Source organism: Protopterus annectens, chromosome 1.part0 (assembly GCF_019279795.1).
Source record: "Protopterus annectens isolate FY-2018-M chromosome 1.part0, PAN1.0, whole genome shotgun sequence".
In the NCBI taxonomy this organism is placed as follows: domain Eukaryota; kingdom Metazoa; phylum Chordata; order Ceratodontiformes; family Protopteridae; genus Protopterus; species Protopterus annectens.
Window position 1 is genome coordinate 24,361,335 of NC_056725.1, and position 23,845 is coordinate 24,385,179.

Below are 23,845 nucleotides of genomic sequence, written 5' to 3' on the forward strand. Positions count from 1 at the left end.
AAGTGTAGAGGGAGACAATGACCTCGTTTTTCCTGGATGCAAAACCCTTAGTAATGAGATGTGCCACATAGAAGGACTTTCTGACCACAGTGCAATGTTGTGGTCAAAAGATAGGATGTTGTCAACCTGTGTTCCCAGATCTCTCATAACACCTTCTGTGTTCAGTAGACTACCATTGATGTGGTAATTCTTGGGAACCAGGTTTTTCCCAAAGGGGATGACAACACATTTTTTAGCATTGAGCTTGTCTCAGTGAGGCCTTTCTGTAGGATCTCAACATCACTTGGGGAGTTAATAATAGCTTCCAACTTGCAATTGTCTGCGAACTTTGTCAGCCAGAGTCCCTTCATGTTGGCCTGGACTTCAGAGAAGTAGATACCAAACAGGAGAGGACCCAGGACCGAACCCTGTGGGACTCCACTCGTGACTGGTCGGCAGTCTGACTTGGAGTCAGCTACTTTCACACTGTAGGTTCTACCTGTGAGCCAGTTTGCAACCCACCTAGTGATATACGGGTTGATGCCTAGCTTAGTGAGTTTTTCTATGATTCCTAAGAGGGGAAAGGTATCAAAGGCCTTGGCCAGATCAAGGTAGGCTGTATGAACCCCCCTTGCCTTCATCCACAAATATGGTGACTGACTCAAAGAAGTAGATGAAGTTTAGCAGGCATGAGCTACCCTTCACAAAACCAAACTGTATGGGATCCAGAGTTTGGAGATTCCCTATATCCTTGTTTATTAGGTCCATGATGATGCATTCCATAGCTTTGCATATCAGACTCATCAGGCTAATGAAGCGATAGTTCCCAGGGTCTGTAGTCGCTCTTCCTTTGTGGAGAGGAATGACTGTAGCAGTGTGCCATTCAGTAGGGGCAAAGCCTGAGGTGAGGCTGTGATTGCACCAGGGCACACAGGTAAGGTGCCAGTTCACTCTGTAGTTCATGTAGAACACAGCCAGGGATATTGTCAGGTCCCATAGAAGCTATATTCTTGGCCTTGGACAGTGCTGTTTTAACCTGTGCAGCAGTAATACTGGGTGCCTGGCAATCTACTGGTATTGTGACTGGTCCCTTGGGGGGGGGGGGTAAAGTTGGCACTGAATCTCCAACAAAAGCAGCAAGCAAATAACTCCAAAAATCCAAAAAGTAAACAAAAGCTGTGTCAGTACGAAGAAATTTATTATAATCCAAGCCAATAGTAAGCGCTTTCGTCTCTTATGCAAGAGACTTCTTCAGACTATGGCTTTACCATAAAAAACATATGCTTTAAATACTACATTAATTAACATTTTAAAACACTATTTGACATTTAAAAGCACAGTGACATAAAAATGCACAGTAACATGCATACATTAATGCTTCAACCCCTTTCTTTTTAAATACATTACAAACTCTTCCCTGTTATTTAAACCTGGAGGGAAACAAGCATTTAGTTTAACTTGCCAACAATATTCTAGCAACCTAGTTCTTCTTCAACATTTACTGACTTAATATTTTGATGCACAGTGTCCAAAACTATACATTTAAAATTAATTTTACATTTCTTATCAACATAATGTTTGCTCATAGCATTTTTTTGTATCTCCATTACTAATGGCATAATTATGTTCATAAATTCTTTTGTATAGTTCTCTCTTTGTTCTTCCCACATAAAATGATCTACATTCTGAACACATCAATAAATAAATAACATTTTTTGATTTACAAGTAAACCTCCCTGGGACTTGGACTACTGTTTTCCCCACTAATAATTCACTACTATCAGTAAATAAATATTGGCAATAGTTACAGTTATAACATTTAACCATCCCTTTTCTTACCTCAGCTTCTTTAACTTTATTTAGTTTACTTTGAAAAAGATCTTTAAAGTTTCTAGCCCTTTTCTGTACAAACTTGGGTTCATTCCCTATTTTCTCCATAATTTCTCTATTTCCTTTTAAAATTCCCCAGTTTCTCCTCACTATATTCTTTTATAGTGTTCAAATCTGTACTACTTTGTATTGCTAATGTTGTACTATAATTTTTATGTGTTTTATCACCAACATTCATACTGACATTATTTCCAATATTATTCCTCTTAATTAATTCATCAGTGAACAACCTTTGTACTTCATCTTGAGGGTATCCTCTTATTTCCATCCTTTTACAAAACTGTAAAGCTTCTAGCTCAAACAATTCATCATCTTTAGTTAAATTACTAATCCTTTTAAGTTGTCCCTTAATATTAACTTTAGTTCTTTTAGGATGCAAACTAGGATAATGCAAATGCATATTATTTTGAAAATCTTTCTTATAAATCTTAGAAATTAATTTATTATCATATTAATATATTGTTAGATCTAAAAATTGATTTTATCTGCATTATAACTATATGTAAATTTTATATAGGAACACATTATTAATGTAATTTAAAAAGTTATTTAACTCATTAATAGTACCATCCCCCACACTACAAGGACATTGACAATAAATCTTAACATCTTGACTATATCTTTACTGTGTTCACTTTCTAAAATATTGGCTATTTCCCAACCTTGCATAAGCACATTAGCATAACTAGGGGCTAGAACAGCACCCATCGCAACACCATTTGTTTGGACATGTATTTGATCATAAAACTCTAAATAATTATGGCTCAAAACTAAATCAATCTCCATTAATAACCCTACTGTACTTGGGGAGAACACTTTAGATTCTAATAGTTCTAACCCTTACTGTCTCCATTCCTTCTTTATTCGGAATCATGGTATACAAAGAATTGATATCTAGTGTAACCAATATATGTGAATCAGACACCTGAATCTCTTCCAGTTTTTTTATACATAACTATCTTTTATGTAAGTCTTGCCCCTTGGTACTACCCTCTGTAGATGCTTGTCAACAAACACTGACATCCCTTCAGTTTTGCTATTTCTACTCACCACTATGGGTCTTAATGATGGGTAATCTAGGTTTTTATGGATCTTTGGATTACCAAAGATCCTACTTGTTTTTGGGTTGTTATTAGATAGATTTATTTTTGTTTTCTCATCAGTTCTTCCTGTGTAGAACCATTCTTCCACACAGGAATCAATTAATGAAAATCCCTTTCTTACTTCTGACATGTTCACAGGTCTATAAAAATTTATGTCAGACAACATTTCTTTCATTTTATTTTCATATTCATTTCTCTCCATCAATACCATAGAACCACCCTTGTCAGCTTTAAAAATTAAAACATCTTCATTCTTGACTAAAGCATCTAAACATTCTTTTTCTTTTTTGTTAGATTATAATATCTAAAATTTGCATCACTATCTAACATTTCAAGCATCTGAAATTCACATACATTAAGAAACATTTCTAATTCTTTGATTAATGGTGGATTATAGCAACTTGGTTTATACATTTCACAATTACCTTGCATTTGTGCACCAAGTAAAATGCTCAAATTTTATTTCCTCACATAATCTCTAATTTCGTTGATCATCACCAACTTATTTGCTCTTTGCGCTGGAGTGAAATTCCACACTTTACTTAATACACAACAATCTCCATAAGACAGTTTTTTACTGGAGAGATTAATAATTTTGAAATTTACAGTACCTAAGTCTTCCAGTATTGTTGTTTCCTGTTCCAATTTTTCCCTGGACCCTTTCTGCCATACCAGTTTTTTTGTGGCTGTTGCTGTTGTTTATTTGACTAATTAAATTTATCATTGCTTCCATCTGCCATCACTTAAGCCCACGATCTTACTTGATTGTCATTTCTTTGATACACATCAATAACTTGATTGGCACTGAGTCTTTTGGCCAGTATATTGGCAATATCCATTGGCTCGGTATAAGAGGTACTATAGTGCAGTAGCTCTGAGCAAATCTAGGTATTGCCGTGGAGATTCTTTACATAACTGTAGAAGGCCTTGTGGTTGTCTTTACTATCTGCTGCAATTCTGTTTTCATAGCTAGCTTTAGAGGATTTGATGAGGGATCTCAACTTTTTATTGAGGCTGATAAGAGAGTTTTTCCAGTCTTGGGACTTCACTTTATTCCGCATCAGTTTCCTCCTTCTGTTAAAGAGTTTGTTTATGGCAGGGGACCACCAGATTGGCTTTCTTTTATTGGAGGAGAGTGTCTTGGTTCTGTTGGGTATGGTGAGATCCATGCATTTGTGTACCCGTTCGTACAGTGTATTGGTATATGATCTGGTTGTCATGAAACTGATCTCCATTTGCATGGGTGCCGTGAAGTTAGCCACCTCTGTTTTTAGGAGCCCAAAGTTAGCTTTGGAGAATACAAGAAAAAGAAAAATAATCTGGTTCGACACAGCAGTGAAAATCAATACGTCCTTTATTGTAGTAAGGTAAGCACTTTCTCGGAATAACATCCGCTTCATCAGACCAACAAAGATAGAATAACAGTTAAATTTTTAAACACTAAAACATCCAGTCAAAAATCAGATAAAATGCATCATAGCTAAAAGTCATGTGATAAAATACATCTGTAGAATATATAGAACTTTAAAAAACTGAATAAAAACAGACTAAATGAATAATATATACTTAAAAATGGTAATGAATACAATAGTAAAAAATAATAAAATATGGACTATTGAAATATATACATATATATATATATATTAAAAGAGAAATCAATGCTTTAATGGCCGTGCTTTAAGGAAGGGTTTCAGGATTGGTCTGATGAAGCGGATGTTATTCGGAGCAAGTGCTTACCTTACTACAATAAAGGACATATTGATTTTCACTACTGTGTGGAACCAGATTATTTTTCTTTTTTCTTGTATTCTCTAGTTTTTGCATCTGATTCCATATTTGGTTCAAGGACTGTTTTGGTTTAGCTTTGGAGAAGTTTTTCATGGTGGTTACCTTTGTGGGGAGGTGGGAGAGATGTGGATTTCCAAGGTGATTAGTTTGTGGGCAGATCTAACCAGGGAGGAGTTGACTATTGGTGTAGAGCAACAGTCACCCATGTTAGTAATGACCAGGTCAAGGATGTTGCTACCTCTGGTTGGGGTAAGAATGAGCTGGTCCAGGGCATTGAAATTAATAAATTCCAGGAAATATTGGGCAAGTGTATTGGTACATGAGCAGTTTTCCCAATTAATGGAGGGGTAGTTGAAGTTGCCCAGTATGAGAGTGTTAGGTTGGACCCTAATATTCTCCGGGGTACTTAGGAATGTGGAGTGTGAGTCTTGGGATATGGTTGGGGATGTATAGCAGACCACAACCTGAATCGCTGTCTTACCCAATGTTAGCTGCACCTGAAGTATCTCAGATGCATTATGTTGGTTACCAGTCTGGAGGTGTGCGCATCCTTTATGAATATGAAAACACCACCACCCTTGGAGCTTTGGTCCAAGTTCTGGGGCCGAAAGGTGTGGAATGAGTTATAGCCTGGTAGTGCAGGGGTGCTTTCTGCTGCCTTGAACCAGGTCTGCTGTTATGGCACAAATGTCAATGTTCTCCATTTTAAGGAGTGCTTTGAGTGAATGTATTTTGAGATTTAGACTTCTAGGGTTGAGCAGCATGACCCTCAGACTGCATTTGTTTGTAGCTGTTACAGTGGTAATTTGATGTTTGGAACACCACCTAAAAAAGGCACTAAAGGGGTGGCAAGAGCCTTGGCCAGTATCTGGAAGCCCAGGGGTGACATATGCAGGCCATTTCTGGCAAAGCATCGAGGTCTGTCAGTCATATCATCCCAAACAGACAGATACTGGATCCCCTTAAAATGACACCAGAAACTTAGCCAGTTGTTGAAATCAATCATTTTCTGCTTGTACTGTGGTATTATTCTGGGTGATGGTAGGATGCTGCCCAGGGCTAGGGCCATACCCACCTGGGCTACATAATCCGAGAGCTCCTTCATGTCTCTTTTCATGTAGTCCAGGGAGGTACATCTCAGGTCATTCACACCCACATGTACAGTGACAGAGTCATATTTGTACCTGTTGAGGGACCTGAGGGCATGCATTATGTGGCAGACCCTGGTACCTGACAGGCAGCTGACTGTTACTTTCTCCTTATTCAACCTAGTGAGTGGGACATCAGTGTGCCTAACTATTGAGTCACCTATGACTAGTATGTTGGGCATGCTGTTTTGCCTTAGGGTCTTTGGTTGAGTGGCACACTGTTTAGGAGAGTTGTGTGTCTCATGATTAGTGTTGTGTTGCGGTGGCCGAGTGCGTTTCTGCCTTGGAGGTCTCTGCTGCTTGGGTAGATTTTTATTGAGAGCCTCCATAAAGGTGGGTGTGCAGTTTGTTTTATGTGAAAGCAGTGCTGGTGTGTGTTCTGGAGGGCTATGTGTTGCATGTGGTGTGGTGCAAGTGTTGACTTTCTCCTCTTAATCAGCTATTCCAGTCTTGGCTGGAGAGGGTGGCTTCCAATTTGGATATATGAGTGCATCTCTCGCAAGTCTGAGTGTTGGGAGGTAAGAAGAGAGGATTGTCAGTGTACATAAGTGACACGTTAGGTTCTTCTAAATTTTATTTAGTTTAGAAAGTTTTTGTTGGGTTATTTCAATAAAAATGTTATGGGGGCAATTCTTACATAGGTATAGTGGAAGTACAGAGACTGATGAAGTGCTTTAGGGTTGTTGGCAGTGACAAGGTCTAGGAGAATTTGTTTACCTCTGCTGAAACTGGGCCTCTTGCTTGGTTCTGTTAAGCATGATAGGCCTTGGTTTGTGACAAATAATTGAATAAGTGAATTGTAGTTTTATATTTGCCTAGGAGGTTTATATTTAAGTCCCCAAATGATGCTGTTTTTGATCTGCAGCTGCACGGACATGCCACTATCCTTTTTCTTATTGAGTCTTTTCGTTATTGTTTACTAATTACCAGGTAACGATCACTGCCCTGTAATGTTATCATGGCACATGCAACAGGACATTTAAAAGTTTAACTCTCTCTTACCTAGGCTTCACTCAACTCAGTGTGCTGCCTCCTGTAAGGGAAAGCAAATGCCTGCCATATGCTAGATACTTTACTAACTGCATGATTCTGTCCCCATTCATGGTACACCTTTAATGCATATTGGCTGGCCACCGTGAAAAAGATGGAAAAATAGGAAACATTAAAAGATGAACAGGTCTCTCCTACATGTTTTATCACCCCACCCAGGGACTGTGATAGGCTGCACTCAAAATGACTAGAAACAACCAGGAGGCATTTGTTTTCTTACCTTACTTTGTATCATTCTTTTTAATTGGACAATTGTAGATGGGGTGGAAAGCTTTCTAACCTTGCTGGAGAAAAATAAATCTATGTGAAGTTAGCTACACACCAATTTCACCTTAGTGCATCAGTACAGAGAGTACATTTGAATGCCACTTGATATTGCAGGAACCACCTCCCCACCCTAGGCAGTCTGCCTTCATTTTCATGAAGCTCAAATGACTCTCCCCAATAAACTGATCATTCCCATTTGGACTTCTGGTCAAAGCACAAAGTTTGAAACTGGTGGGGGGGGGGCTGTGTCATCTACGCAGGCATTTTTCCCAGTCATGAGGATCAGTTGCTGTTAGATAACAGTTTGGGGTACAACCCTACAACTTTACTTTGAAGAAGGAAAAAAAAAAAAAAACAGACCACCAAAGTTGGTGCAGTTGCATTGAGTAACAGGATAAACATGAAGGATACTGAGCATGCAGCCAAATTCTAATAAACCTGTCAAGTGTGACATCATGGTAAATAAGTGCATATCCTTGTGAAGTAGTTTAGAGCAATTCATCTTTACCCAGAAGTATATAATATCCAAAGCTGTAGCTCAGTAATCCTCAGTGTTATACATACAGGGAGAGAATTGTTGATACTGTGTAATTCTGCTTAAAGGTGAACCTGTTCAACTTGTGGTATAGGAATCTGCAGATAGTTCACATAAGCTATTGCAGTGTAGGATATCTGTAGTGATATTGTCCTTTTCTTAATTAATAGGAATATCTGTTGCCAATGGACTAGTTTTGTTGTATATCAAAAGCTTCAGTACCAGTTTATTACATTAATATATGTTTTCCACCGTAATCTTGCAGGACCAGTTGCTGTTCTGCGATGACTGCGACAGGGGGTATCACATGTATTGTCTAAGCCCTCCAATGGCTGAGCCACCAGAAGGTAAGCTGTACTGGGATTAACACCATTTCTGATTTTAATCTGTTTTCCTTTGGGTTTTTTTTTTTCATTTTATTTTTCTTACTGTTAATGGTTGCGGCCACATTTTCATCAGCATCAAAAGAAGTCAGTGAGACACAAGGCTACAAACCATGTTCGGCTACTACAGTACTATGTTTGCTTCATAAGCATTTTCAAATTACAGTACACTTTCATGGCACATATAATGATATTCTAGAAGCTTTACTAGGTTTATTTAAGCATTGCATAAAGGAGGAATGGCTGCTTCTAAACCAAGCCAGCCAAAGTGCTGAGTCTTGATTTTGCTGTACTACTAAGTAACCCTTGGCATCCGCCAATACTAGAACATGTCAGTGAAGAGATACACACTTACCTCCTCAGCCAATGCTACATGTGCTTGGCTGCAAAATAAGTACAGCAGCCAGCTGTACACACAGAAATCTTTGTATGTTGGTGGTGTTTCTGATCTCTGTAAGTAGCCTAAAGGTTGATTTAGAATCGGGGAGGGTGTCTTCAGACCATATACTAAAAAGCACTGCCATCCCTGATGCGGTGGTATGACAAATGTTACTCACTCACATCCCCCCTGGTTCTTTTGCTGCTTATTTGCACAAATAGATGATAGAGATGAGTTATATGTCACCCCTGTCCTGCTCAAATAATATGCTGATGAGCTGTGCATGCAGCTTTATTTGTGTTATTGATTTTTAAAGACATAGCAAAAATACATATATTCCACTATCAAAGAAAGAAATGTAATACTATAACAATTTAATTTAAAGGTAATGTTTTTATTTTTTATTCATTCAGTTAACTAGGTAAGTGTACAGGTCCATCTCAGGCTCTTTTCAACTATGCCCTGGGCCACAGGGGCAAGGGTAAATACAATATGTATGGGTAGTTTGGAATAGTAAAGCCAGCTTATTGTGGAGGTGCTTACAGACCTGCGAAAGACATGTGAATACATGTGTGTCCTAAGACATGGTGGATTTCCCAGAAAACATAACTGTAAATAATCACAGTATGACTCAACAGTCAACGTCAGTACTGAGCTGCATGTACATTCCTAAGGAAAGAATTGAGTTTAGGGTGTTGCATGACACTGACTTTCATAAGGGGTGGTCACATGGCATCTCTTCTCAGTAAAGAATGCAATACATGCCCATAATATACAACGGCTGCATCTTATTTAAAAGTCATGTATATATTTCTCCAGAATCAATCACTGCCCTTTCCATGGAAAGATGTCATCATCAGTGCAAAATGATCCCTGTACTCATGTCAGTAGGGTAGAGCCAAAGTCAGCGCTAAGCTGCATTAAGTCCTTATAGGTGAAATCTCAGACTTGGGTGCATTTTCTACCTTTGTATCCAAGCAAAGTTTTGCTAAGATCTATAAAAGAGAACTGACATATGATCTGTAAAAGCACAGATGAAAATATAGGGTTTTACAAGCATTTCACTATCACAGTCTGGTACATTGTTGTATATTTGCTTTTCTTTATAGACAAGTATGTGATTTCTGTTCAGAATTGGGGAATATACCTGTCCAGCATATATCTATGCTGATTTGTCATTAAATCAAAAGTAAAAGTCAGATATATTTCTACACAATAGTAACCTGTCCTGACAATGAAAGATACCATCAGCAAGCTCTAGCAGTTCCCATGGCAATGTGGCTGAAACACCTTCAGGATTTGCATTTAAGTCAACAAGGTGCAATGGCAGTCGAAAGGGCTTTTCTACTTGAATAACCAAGTATAATTGTCTGAAAGTTTTAATAAGAACTATAAAAGGATTTTGCAGACATTAATTGTCAGAGTCTCTTTTTTTTTTAATTAAATTTAATGTAATTTAATTTTTTTAATTTTTAAATTAATTTGTCAAAGTAGCTGATGTACAAGCCAGTGCATTTCTTTGTGCCGGTCCCAAGCCCGGATAAATGGGGTAGGTTGCGTCAGGAAGGGTATCCGGCATAAAACTTTGCCAAATACTTCATGTGGACCAGTAAATATTTCCATACCGGATCAGTCGAGGCCCAGGTTAACAACGACCACCACCAGTACTGTTAGCCAACAGGGTGCTGGTGGAAATTGGGCTACTGTTTGCCAAAGGAGGAGAAGAGGAGGAAGGCATGACCGAAGGCAGGTAAAGGCTAGGACTGTGGTAGTGAGGTTCGGAACTTTGAATGTTGGCAGTATGACTGGTATAGGGAGAGAGATAGCTGATATGATGGACAGAAGGAAGGTTGGTATATTGTGTGTGCAAGAGACCAGATGGAAGGGGAGTAAGGCTAGGTGTATCAGAGGTGGGTTCAAATTGTTTTATCATGGTTTAGATGGGAGGAGAAATGGCGTAGGAGTTATCCTGAAGGAACAGTATGCTAAGAGTGTTTTGAAGGTGAAAAGAGTGTTGGATAGAGTGATGTTTATGAAGCTGGAAATTGATGGTGTAATGATAAATGTTGTTAGTGCATATGCTCTACAAGTTAGGTGTGCGATGGATGAGAAAGAAACATTTTGGAGTGAGTTGGATGAAGTGGTGATGACTGTACCCAAGGGTGAGAGAGTGGTGATTGGAGCAGATTTCATTGGGCATATTGGTGAAGGGAACAGAGGGGATGAGGAAGTGATGGGTAGGTATGGTGTTAAACAGAGGAATGCAGATGATCAGGTGGTAGTGGATTTTGTGAAAAGGATGGACATTGCTGTGGGGAATACGTATTTTAACAAGAGGGAGGAGCATAGGGTGACATACAAGAGTGGAGGAAGATGCACACAGGTGGATTATATCTTATGTAGGAGGGCCAGTTTGAAGGAGATTGGAGACTGTAAAGTGGTGACTGGGGAAAGTGTAGTTAGGCAGCATAGGATGGTGGTTTGTAGGATGACGTTGGTGATCAAGAAGAGGAGGAGGAGAGTGAGGGCAGCACCAAGGATCAAATGGTGGAAACTGAAAAAGGGTAATTGTGAGGTGGAGTTCGGGGAAGAGTTAAGACAGGCACTGGGTGGCAGTGAAGAGTTACCAAATAGCTGGATAACTACAGCAGAGCTAGTAAGGAAGACTGCTAGAAAGGTGCTTGGGATTGACATCTGGACAGAGGAAGGACGACAAGGAGACATGGTGGTGGAATGAGGAAGTACAGGAGAGTATACAGAGAAAGAGGTTGGCAAAGAAGTAGTGGGATTGTCAGAGAGGTGAAGAAAGTAGACAGGAGTATAAGGAGATGAGGTGCATGGCAAAGAGAGAGGTGGCTAAGGATAAGGCATATGAAGAGTTGTATGAAAGATTGGACACTAGGGAGGGAGAAAAGGACCTGTACCGATTGGCTAGACAGAGGGACTGAGCTAGGAAAGATGTGCAGCAGGTAAAGGTGATAAAGGATAATGAGGGAAACATACTCACAAGTGAGGAGAGTGTGTTGAGGGGATGGAAAGAATACTTTGAGGGGTTGATGAATGAAGATAATGAGAGGGAGAGAAGGTTGGATGATGTAGGGATAGTGAATCATGAAGTACAATGGATTAGCAAGGAGGAAGTAAGGACAGCTATGAAGTGGATGAAGAACGGAAAGGCTGTTGGTCCAGGTGACATACCTGTGGAAGCATGGAGGTGTTTAGGTGAAATGGCAGTGGAGTTTCTAACCAGATTGTTTAATGAAATCTTGGAAAGTGAGAGGATGCCTGAGGAATGGAAAAAAGTGTTTTGGTACCGATTTTTAAGAATAAGGGTGATGTGCAGAGCTGTAGTAACTACAGAGTAATTAAATTGATCAGTCACAGCATGAAGTTATGGAAAAGAGTAGTGGAAGCTAGATTAAGAAGGGATGTGGAGGATTAGTGATCAGCATTATGGTTTCATGCCTGGAAAGAGCACTATAGATGCGATGTTTGCTCTGAGAGTGTTGATGGAGAAGTACAGAGAAGGCCAGAAGGAGATGCATTGTGTTTTTGTAGACTTAGAAAAAGCATATGACAGGGTGCCTAGAGAGGAGTTGTGGTATTGTATGAGGAAGTCGGGAGTGTCAGAGAAGTATGTAAGAGTGGTACAGGATATGTACCAGGGTAGTGTGACAGCAGTGAGGTCTACGGTGGGGCTGACAGATGCGTTTAAGGTGGAGGCGGGATTACATCAGGGATCAGCTCTGAGTCCTTTCTTATTTGCAGTGGTGATGGACAGGTTGACAGACGAGATCAGACAGGAGTTCCCGTGGACTATGATGTTTACAGATGACATTGTGATCTGTAGTGAGAGTATAGAACAGGTGGAGGAGACCCTGGAGAGGTAGAGATGTGTTCTAGAGAGAAGAGGAATGAAGGTCAGCAGGACTAAGACAAAATATATGTGTGTGAATGAGGGGGAGGATAGAGGAATGGTGAGAATGCAAGGAGTAGAGGTGGCGAAGGTGGATGAGTTTAAATACTTGGGAACAATAGTTCAGAGTAATGGTGAATGTGGAAGAGAGGTGAAGAAGAGAGTACAGGCAGGATGGATTGGATGGAGAAGAGTGTCAGGAGTGATTTGTGACAGATGAGTACCAGTAAAAGTGAAAGGGAAGGTCTACAAGAGGGTTGTGAGACCAGCTATGTTATATGGGTTGGAGACAGTGGCATTGACAAAAAGGTAGGAGTTAGAGCTGGATGTGGCAGAGTTAAAGATTTGCACTGGGTATGACGAGGGTGGACAGGATTAGGAATAAGTATATTAGAGGGTCAGCCCAGGTTGGAAGGTTTGGAGACAAAGCCAGAGAGGCAAGATTATGTTGGTTTGGACATGTGCTGAGGAGGGATGCTGAGTATATTGGGAAAAAGATGCTAAGGATGAAGCTACCAGATAACAGGAAAAGAGGAATTCCTAAGATAAGGTTTATGTATGTGGTGAGAGAGGGCATGCAGGTTGTTGGTGTGACAGAGCAAGATGCAGAGGACAGGAATAAATGGAAACAGATGATCCGCTGTGGTGACCCCCTAATGGGAACAGCCGAAAGGAGATGATGATGATATATATATATATATATATATATATCTGCAAAACATCAGTTTAACCACTGCATTGCACTTATGTCCTTAAAGTTGGGCTGGCTATCCTGTCTGCATTTTGTACTTAAATAATCAAGTATAACTTACAAAAGCTTTTAAGAACTGTCAGAAGGGTGACATTTGTTCTGTAGTAAAAAGGTACCAAATGTAGACATTTTTATTCACTAGATTATAAACTTGTGTAATGACATAGTTGTATTTGTCTTTTTACCTGACACCACCAGCTAAGTGCATTCTGTAGATCATTGTCCTTATATAGTTTTTCTGAGAAATGTGCTAGCGCATTTCATATTCAGAGATGTAGTGGTATGTTGGTGGGTGCCACCAACAGGCTTGCATAGCTATTAAGCTGCAGAACCACAAATATCCTTCATGATAGGGAACCAAACGAAAAAATGGAGTGAAAATTTCCTTTATTAAAACTTCTGGTACCTCGGCCTTTCGCCTTCAAGGCATAAATACATCAATGAAATCACTTCCTTTTATACATCAAGTACCCCATTTAAACTAATTTAAATAATTCAATAATTCAATAATTAAACAATCAATGACATCATTTCAAAATTGTGCAAACATCTTAAAGGGAGATTCATTACCCCATGTTTTAGTGCAAAATACTTACTACAAATACATACAGTAGGTCCCCATTTGCCACCCCAAGATAAAAATTCCTTTATACATCTATCAAATTATTATAAATGCATTTAAAGGGTGATATTACTGTCTGTTCATACCATTGGGAAACAGTGTATGAAAATTAATAATCATCCTACATTCAAGTTTATTTAGTTTATTTAGTTCCCTTTTACAATTGCCACTGTAAGCTGATGGTCGTGCCAGAATACTAAAAAATACACTGCTACACGATCCCGCATGTTTAGCCAAAAAATGAGCAGGCTACCAGACTTTCAGGTTTATTTCTCCTGATGTCACCAAGATGTTCCAAAATCTGCACTTTAATCTTTCTAGTGGTTTGACCACTGTACCAACAAGTGTTACTACACCCACAACCAATAATGTAAATTACTCCACAAGAATTACAGTTATAAAATTCCCTGGCTGTATAATTCTTCCCATTTATTTTACACCCGTTCAAATTCCTAACATGATTACACATTGAGCACCCACCACATTGGTGTGTGCCCACTTTACTGCTCAACATAACCCCAGGAATCTTCCTATTAAGTAATTCCTTGAGGTTACTGTATCTCCCATAGGAAAATGTTATGTACTTAGGAAAAAGGGGGGCAACAGAAGTATCCTCATGCACAACATCCCACACCTGCCTTACTATCTTTTCCAAAATAGGTGAAAATCAAGAATACCTAGTAACAAAAAACAATTTCTCAGAATTAGTATCCAAATCTACTTGATTTGTAACCATTCTAACTTGATAATTACCTACACCTAACACTCTATTTCTTACTGTGCATAAGATACAATCCGTCTACCCACGAGCATGTAATCATTCAAACACTTCATCCAAAAACTTATTCTTAAATTCAGTCTCAGAAGTGTTATTAAAAATCTTCCTAAATTCTCTATAGGGGAGAGATTCTATCAAATGGGGGGCATGCATACTTCCCACATGTAAAAAACTGTTAACAGCAGTTGGTTTTCTGAAAGGTTTGTATTGAACCTTCCGTTCACTATTAACATAAAATTCAACATCCAAAAATGAAATACTCTCGACACTCCTATCAACTTTGCAAATAAATGTCAAATCATCTATAAACCTTTTGTAATACACTACATTATTAACAAAATATTAATTTAACATCATGAACTGCCTTTCAAAATCTCCCATGTTGTTTGTCTTTTCGGCTTTTCCCGGTTAAGAGCCGCCACAGCGGAACTCCAGTCCGCTAATGATTGGCAGTAGATTTTTATGGTGCCAAGTTGCCAGCCCGATGCCCAACCTTCAGCGAAGGCACGCCCATTCACGCATGTCTTTCAGAGGCCACTCAATCATGGGGAGGACATGCAGACTCCACACAGAAGGCACTCCAGCTGAGAATCGAACAGGAAAACCTCTTGCTGTGAGGTAACAATGCTATCGTTGTACCACCGCGGTTGTTTTCAAAATCTCCCGTGTATATAACAGCATATGAAGGGGCAAAAGCAGCCCCCATCGCCATGCCTTTCCATTGCAAAAAATTTCTTCCATTTAAAATAATTATGAGTTAAACAAAATTCCAAAATTACTAACAAAAAAGCTGAATGGGGTTCTTCCCCCAACATTCTGGCTACAGCTTCCATGCCCCATCTCTGATCAATGTTAGAATATAGAGCATTCACATCCCCTATAACCCAGAAGTAATCCTGTTTCCAGTCCAAATCCCTCAAATCCATACATACTTCATTAGTGTTTTTAACATGTGAGGGAATCCTAAGAATTTCTTCAAATGTAAGTCCAAAAAAAAGGCTTACATGCTCCAAAAAGGAACCTATTCCAGAAATAATGGGCCTCCCCGGGGGATCTACAAGACTTCTATGAATGTTAGGGATGGCATATATAAAAGGGTCTTTGGGCTCTTTAACAATTAATTTTGTTACATCCGTGGATTTCAAAAAGCCAAGCCTTTCCCCACATTCCAAAATTTCACATAATTCCCGTGAAAACACTTTAACTGGGTAGCTTACTGTAGTACATTTCATCACATAAAATCTTTGGTACCATTTGATCATATCGTACTCTATCCATCACTACCCAATTACCCCCTTTATCAGTGGGTTTAAAGACTGCTTGATCCAGATTTGAACGCAGCCCCTGTAACACCACCCATTTATCTTTGTTGAGATTATACGATTTAAAGTTCTTTACATAAACACCAAATTCACGTTCAACTTTTTTACAAACAGTATTTTCAAAACAATTAATGGCAGTACAATGCTTCAAAGGCACAAATCTACTATCGGAAGGGAAATAAGGCAGTTCCAGCAAACCATAACCTGTGATAACCCCCCCCCCCATAGTGTTATTTGATTCAAAACAATCTTTATCATTCAAAATATCTTCACATTCAATACAGTCATAATATAATTCAGTTTCATGAATACTTAAATTCAACAATTCATCCTCTACTATATTGTGCTTATTATGTGTTTCACTCGTTTCAAGATTTTATCATTAAAAACACTTTCAAGTTCAGTTTCCGAATTATATCAGTCAGAGAAGGAATTCTCGTAGGAACAAACTTTGCCCTTGAACTCCTCATTTAAAGTCCCCTCACAGCCAGAGTTCATAGTGTCCACAAAATGCACACAATTAATTTATGATTCAGTTGCATTGTCAATTAAAATTATGAAAAGTCTTACTTCAAGCTTTTGTTGTTGAAACTCTATTTTCTCCGTGGTCTATTTGGTCTTCCCTGCATTTGCTGAACTGGCTGCTGATTTTTCGAAACATTTTTTTTGGATTTCCACAAAATCCTCAGAGCTGCTCTCTTCAAAAGAAATACTCTTCCGACTAACACTGGCTTCCCTAGATGAAACAGATGATTCACGAGAACCCTTTACTACAAGCGTATTTCCTTTTGGTTTAGATGAACGACCTTTACGTTGCCAGGAATATACTACATTGTTATCAAAGTCCCTGGTATCACTCAGAAGGTTCTTTCTTTTCCGCTCCACCGCATTCAACTCAGCTTTCTGTACATTTGAATTAATTTCATCAAATTGCTTTTGATACCTATGTGAGGGCACATCTGAGATCAATTTATTTTGTAATTGTGTAATCTCCCTCCTGTAGTTTCTTGAGATTTTGCCTGTTCCTTTTGAGGAGGATTCGTAGCCAGGTCAGGGTATATTCAAGTGAAGCCTGCCTCCACTCAGCAAGTAAATCAGTCTCTTCCTCTGAAAAATCGCCCGCTGGCAAAAGATCAGTTCGGAGGCCCCTCTGAGTAATGTTCAACGAGACATATTTCTCAAGAAGTTTTATATCCTAGAAAACAGTTACCTCTTTAATCATCAATCTCTCAAGCTGAAGGAAACCCTGACTCTGTTCACATTCAACATTAGACACCCACGGATCCATCCTGGCTACTCTCTGTTCATGCTTACGAACAACACCAGCAAACAAAAGGCCAATAGAAGTACCTGATGGCTCATTAGTTCCCATATTCATGACATGTATAACAAAATAATAGAAACACTGGGAAGTGCACAAAACCACAGAACCACAAATATCCTTCACGATAGGGAACCAAACGAAAAAATGAAGTGAAAATTTCCTTTATCAAAACTTCTGGTACCTCAGCCTTTTGCCTTCAAGGAATAAATGCATCAATGAAATCACTTCCTTTTATACATCAAATACCCTATTTAAGCTAATTAAATAATTAAACAATCAATTACATAATTTCAAAATTGTGCAAACATCTTAAAGGGAGTTTCATTATCCCATCGTTTAGTGCAAATTACTTAATACAAATGCATACAGTATTTCCCCATTTGCCACCCCAAGATGAAAAATTCCTTTATACATCTATCAAATTATTATAAATGTATTTAAAGGGTGATATTTGTGGTTCTGGGGTTTTGTTGAATTGTCAGTGTTTCTATTATAGCTATTAAGCTGCCCTGTTTTTTTTATTTGCAGTTTACCATTATATGATTATGTCATCAAAAAGTATATTTTCACATGAGTGCACAAAAAAATCACTCTACAAAGATCAGATCACAAAATAATGAAAAAAAGTTTTATGCAGGGGCAAGCCTCCCTGCACCCTGTACTTATTATACATATATCAATTTCAAGACAGCATATTAGCAGGGAAGGAGCAAATTCCTAGTCCCCACTGCACCATGATCTCACACAAACACACACACCAGCCGGCATTATGAGACCAGTCTCTTAAGCCAACAAATCAACGCTCACTCCTTTGAACATTCACTTTTATGAACTGCAGCACATTATTCTTGTGACACTTATTCTGAATAATAAACTCAGCAAATATCATAGATATCAGAAGCACACCATAAGTGTGCTTTCTTGTTTTATTTACTTAATTAACTAAATAAGTGAACTGATCTATTTAGAACCCTTTTAAACCATAACCTGTGTCACAAGGCCAAGGATCCAAATGGAGAGATAAGCCAGCAAGCAAGAAGAGTAGTATTGCTGAAAGTGAATTCATCCTCAAGTCTTGATGAGTACCTTCATGAGGGGGACCCTGTTTTTCACAAAATCTCACCAAGGTGACACTGATATATAGATTGCATTTTATATGGCATATATCATGGACAGAAGTAGGTCAGAAATTAAAGAAAAGATAGCTGGGTGTGCAAGACCCAGAATAAAAAAAATGCCCAATCATGGTAGGTGCCCTGTGCCACCAAATAAATTATGTATGCTGATATTATGCAAGAAGCCCAGAATTTCCAAACCGAAGATATACTAAAAGATTAAGAGAGAAATTAGAGGAAAGAAAATTACTACCACAAGGAAACTGTCGGAAGCTTCAAATAAAAATGTGTGGTGATTAATACAACAGATCTGTGAAAAATATTATATAGACCAAGCAACTTTGATCTGTTTGGAAAAAGAAGCATCTGAGGAAGTGCAAAAATATAAACAACAAAATCTAGAGATTTTTGAAAAGTATAAAAAAGAAATATGGACATTGGAAAGAAATATATATTTGACATGGTGCAATATTGATACAAAGTCAAAAGCCAAATTAATCAATACAAAAAAGGCATCCCCAAAGATATTTGAAAAGAAATACAGGCAAAGGCATCCAGATATGGAAAATTTCACAATAAAAAAAATATATCACAAAGAGGGAATGTAGAAAAGAAGATTAGTAAAGCAGAAGTTAAAAAAAGAAGTTGAAGTTATGGAATGCCTGTGAAGTGAAGGATTTGGTGTAGAAGGTCTAACACAGCTTATATCGTAGCATGATAGCACAAGTCCCCAACATAAGGAGAAATAGGAAGATCAGGAGACATCTGAAGAAGAAATATGGACATGGGAAAGGAAAAGAGATTTAATATGGTGTACTATTTATGCAAAGGAGAAAGCAAAACTAATCAATACAAAAAGAGCAGCACCAAAGATATTTGAAGAGAAATTCAAGAAAATGAATCTGGACATGGAAAACTTGACAATACAAATAATAAAAAGGCAAAGAGGGAAAGTAGAAAAGAAGATTAGCAATGGAGAAGTTAGTGGAATGGGAAGCAATAGGTCAGTTGCCATATGAAGATATTTTGGAACCTTTCCCAGGAAACCAGTATCAACGTTCACTTGAAGCTGTACAGCAAGGAAAGGAACAGGAAACTGTGGCAACTCTGACGTAGTCAATGTTGAGGAATGATTGGCCAGTGAGTTCCCATATGATAGAGCAACGGATGACACAGGATGAAATTGAAGAGGATGTGTCACAGGAAGATGCTATAGAACTTTCTATAGAATGCCGGCAGGAAATGGAGAACAAAAAAATATGCCCTTAGTTTAGAAGAAAATGAGAGAAGAGTTGCTTGATTTAATAAAGATAGATAGACATATAAAGATCAATGAAAGAAATAGACTGCAGAAGATCAATAAAACCCAAAAAGTTAAAAGTTTGATAAAACAAATGAATGCAGTAACTAGAACTGTCCATAGAGCTCCATGCAATGTACCAGAAGTAAACAGGATATATTACTGTGCAGCTAAATTAATAACAGATAAAATTCTACCACAAGAACACAGCGTAGTGAAGGAAAGAAAGGGGACAAATCGAATACCAGCATGGAGGTATCAAACAGAGAAAACTATAAAGCAATGAAGACAAGAAGTGTCACTGTTAGAAGAGGGAACAAATCAACAAAAATACTCAGAAAGATGGACGCGATAAAAGCAATGCGTGGTATTATAACAGATCAGGATTTAGCATGTACTACCACAAATAATCAACTAAAAATATCAGCACAGGCAGAAAAACATAGAAGATACACAGATAAATATAAAGGAAAAGTACAAAATAAGCAGTTTATTAATGACCCAAAAAAGTTTTATAGAGAATTGTGAAACAAGGTGAAAAGAATTGAAAGACCACAAAGAAAAGAAGAAATAGATACATTTTGGAGAAGTATTTATGAAGATCCTGTGGAACATAACAAAGATGCTAAATGAATAGAAGAAGTAAAATAAGAATAAGAAGTTCAAATGTACACTATATGAGAGGGGAGGAAGTAACGGCCAGAAGAATTGAAACAAAGTTAAGAAAATCCTCTAATTGGAAAACCCCAGGCCCAGATGCAGTATCTAACTTCTGGTTATAAGTATTAACATCTTTATATGAAGATTTAGCCACGAGTAAGAACTGTTTATATGCACACACAGAACAGACACCATCCTGGCTAACAACAGGAAAAACAATGTTCCTACTTAAGAGTGAACCTGCAAGCTACCCTAAAATTATAGACCACTAACTTGCCTTCTGACAACATATAAACTGTACACTGGAATTGATGCAGACAGAGTTTGCAGTCATTTAGAAGAAAACTCAATTATGGCAATAGAACAAAAGGGCAATAAAAGAAAATCATATGGAACAAAGGATCATTTGTTGTTAAAGTCATAGTGGAGAACTGTAAAAAGGGGAAGAATCTAATTATGACATGGATTGACTACAAAAAAAGCATTTGACAGTATCCCATATTCAAGGATAAAAGAGTGCTTAAAATGTGTAAGATACACCCTACACTCAAAAATTGCAACACAGTAACTAAGAAACAGTGGCAAACCACTTTGCAGTTAAGCCATGATAAAGGACAAATTATTATTCCAAGGAAAAAAATCCAAAGGGGGATATTCCAGGGTGACTCTGTCACTATTGCTGATTTGCCTTGCCCTTAACCCATTAAGCTGCCTGCTTAACAGATTAGGTCATGGCTATAATTTGGCTCACAGAAAGCAACAAAGTGCAAAGACTTCTCATCTTGTCTTTATAGATGATTTAAAACTGTATAGCTCATCAGATAAGGAACTGAAAGCAGAACTGCAAGTAGTCAAAACTTTTTCAGATGATATAAAAATGTTGTTTGATCTTGATAAATATGCAAAAGCAACTTTTAAAGCAGGAAAGCTGCAGCACCGATAAAACATCAGTTTGGGACAAGAATGTGATATAAAAGAACTTGAGCAAGAGGGAGTGTATAAATATTTGGGAACTGATGAAGGATCAACAATAAAACATGAACAAATGCAAATAAAACTTAGGAATATTTTAGAAGACTTAAATTAATCCTGAAAACAGCGTTGACATCTAGGAACAAAATTCAGGCTATAAACCAATTTGCTCTTCCTGTCCTAACTTACAGTTTTGGAGTGACTGACTGGCCCCAACAGGTGTTGGATAGATTACAGGAAAACAAGAAGGATGTTTCATGCTTATCAAATGATTTATAAAAATCAGTGCATACCAAGATTATATATTCCCTGTTCCGAAGGAGGTATAGGCCTCCTAGAAACTGATTACATGTATAGATGTGTAATCGTGGGACTACATACATATCTGCTGACCTCACAAAACCCATACATAGTGAACGTTTTGAAACATGAGGAGAATAAATCTAAGATGACTTCCCTTGTAAGTCTAGCAGAAGCATATCAGCATCACACGGGAATGGAAATCAAACTAGAAGTAGACAAAAATCAAGCAGCAAATGAATGTGCCAAAAAAACAAAAGAAAGGATATAAGATGAAAGATCAGATGAGAAGGCAAAAAATGTGGATAAGGCATAAATATATTTACAAGTATAGAAAACTCCTGGAAGAACCTTTTGTTCAGGATCGAATGCAGGAATAGTTAAGGAGATTTGAATTGAAATCAAAAGATGAAAGATTAATATTGGCAGCCCAAGATAGTGGACTATCTACACATTGGTTTACAAAGTCCATTGAGCATGTGGGAGAAACAGACAAATGTAGGTTTTGTAAAACAGAATTGGAAACAGTTGCACACCTTGTTGCTGGTTGTGATATACTAATGGAAGAAGGACTGTATACTAAAAGGCATAATAATGTGGAAAGACTGTTGCACTGGGGATTGTGTAAACATTATAATATTGAAGTAGCTGAAATACACTGGAAATGTGAGCCACAAAGCATCATAGAAAATGATGAAGTCTAAATCATATGGGATCATCCATTACTAACAGTTCAAAAGATAGATGTGAGAAAACCAGATATAGTGGTCCATGAAAAGAAAACAAAAGTACCATTGATCTATAAAATTGCTACACCCAGTGACTACAGTGTCTTGTGTACAGAGAGACAAGGGACACAAAGTCATAAAATATCAGGATTTGCAGGCAGAGATGAGAGCAATGTGGAAGAAAGATACCCAAATAGTTCCAATAGTAGTGGGAGCAACAGATCTTATGAAAAGGAATCTACAATCATATTTAGACATGTTACCAACAGTTGCAACACCGTACGAATTACAGGAGTCATTACTGGGCACATTGCAGATGCTACAAAGAGCACCTCTGGCTGACATCAAAGATTAAAACAATACTAATTTCATGAACTTTAATCATACTTTGACTTAGTAAGGAGGTCCATTCCTGTCATGGTATTAGAAACCAAAAGATTTGGAGAAATTAAAAAAGCAAGGAGAAATGCAATATATCTATGGGTAGTTTAGTGCAGCCAATAAACCAAATGTCTTATGACAGTAGAAGCTAAAACAGTACGTAACTCTCAAAGTCTGATATCTTATGTTGTTTAAATGGGTTTACTATTAAAATTTTGAAATGAACTCCATCGACTGTACTATCATCGAACACGGAAGTTCGAAAACGGTAATATTGATGACAAAAAAACAATCTAGGAACTGGTTTTAACATGGGTCGAGGTAGGGGAGATGTTTGTAGTTCGGAATAACACTGAACACCTATTTCGACCCATGTTAAACCCCATTCCTAGATTGTTTTTTTGTCATCGATATTACCGTTTCCGAACTTCTGTGTTCGCCAATAGTACAGTCGACTGAGTTTGTTTCGATATTTTAATAGTAAACCGTTTAAATGTAACAGCAAAAGCACAGTTTTTTTAATAAGTGCATACTGACATTCACAGATTTGAGATCCCATTGTTACCTTACCTTTAGTGCAGTTTATGCGCTTTACAAAGCTAAGTACATATGTGTCTTTTCCTAAAATTTGTAAAATAAGATTTGAAAGCAATTTAAATGGGTTATTAAAGCCATTAAAGAAGGATATGATTATAATGTACACTAAACAGGAAACATTGTTTCTGGTAGGCCTACAGGAGGCTTGTATGATGGAACCTGAGCTTGGGAGGTTAGTTAAATGTGGTTGTAGACTGGGTGCAGTAATAAGCTATTATGGAGCAAGAAGAATGGGGGGCGGGCTGTTGAGACTGAGGATTTTTTTTTTTTTTTTTAAGTAAAGTGTTTGATTGCTGCACTATATTATTATTATTATTATTATTATTATTATTATTATTATTATTATTATTATTATTATTATTATTATTATTATTATTACTATTCTTTCTTTCCTTATTAACATGTGTTTAATAGGAAAGTCTGATTGGGCATTGACAGGCCTTTCTTCAGTATTGGCTCGAGGAGAAAAGAAATACAGTTAACTCATTTGCATAGCAGCACTTATGTACTGGCTGGATTGGTACCCACAGAGCTGATTTGAGAGAAGTAAACGTCTA

The 23,845-nt window shown here is 37.9% G+C and overlaps 1 protein-coding gene across 9 annotated transcripts in view; it reads left to right on the forward strand.

Moving 5' to 3' along the window:
* DPF1 (double PHD fingers 1) overlaps window positions 1-23,845 on the forward strand; it is a 1,255,311-nt gene that overhangs the window by 1,187,277 nt on the left and 44,189 nt on the right. For all 9 annotated transcript variants that reach the window (XM_044080027.1, XM_044079637.1, XM_044080109.1 and 6 more), the window contains one exon: window positions 8,026-8,107. In XM_044080027.1, coding sequence (XP_043935962.1) covers window positions 8,026-8,107 — 82 coding nt within the window. The remainder of the gene's footprint in view (window positions 1-8,025; window positions 8,108-23,845) is intronic.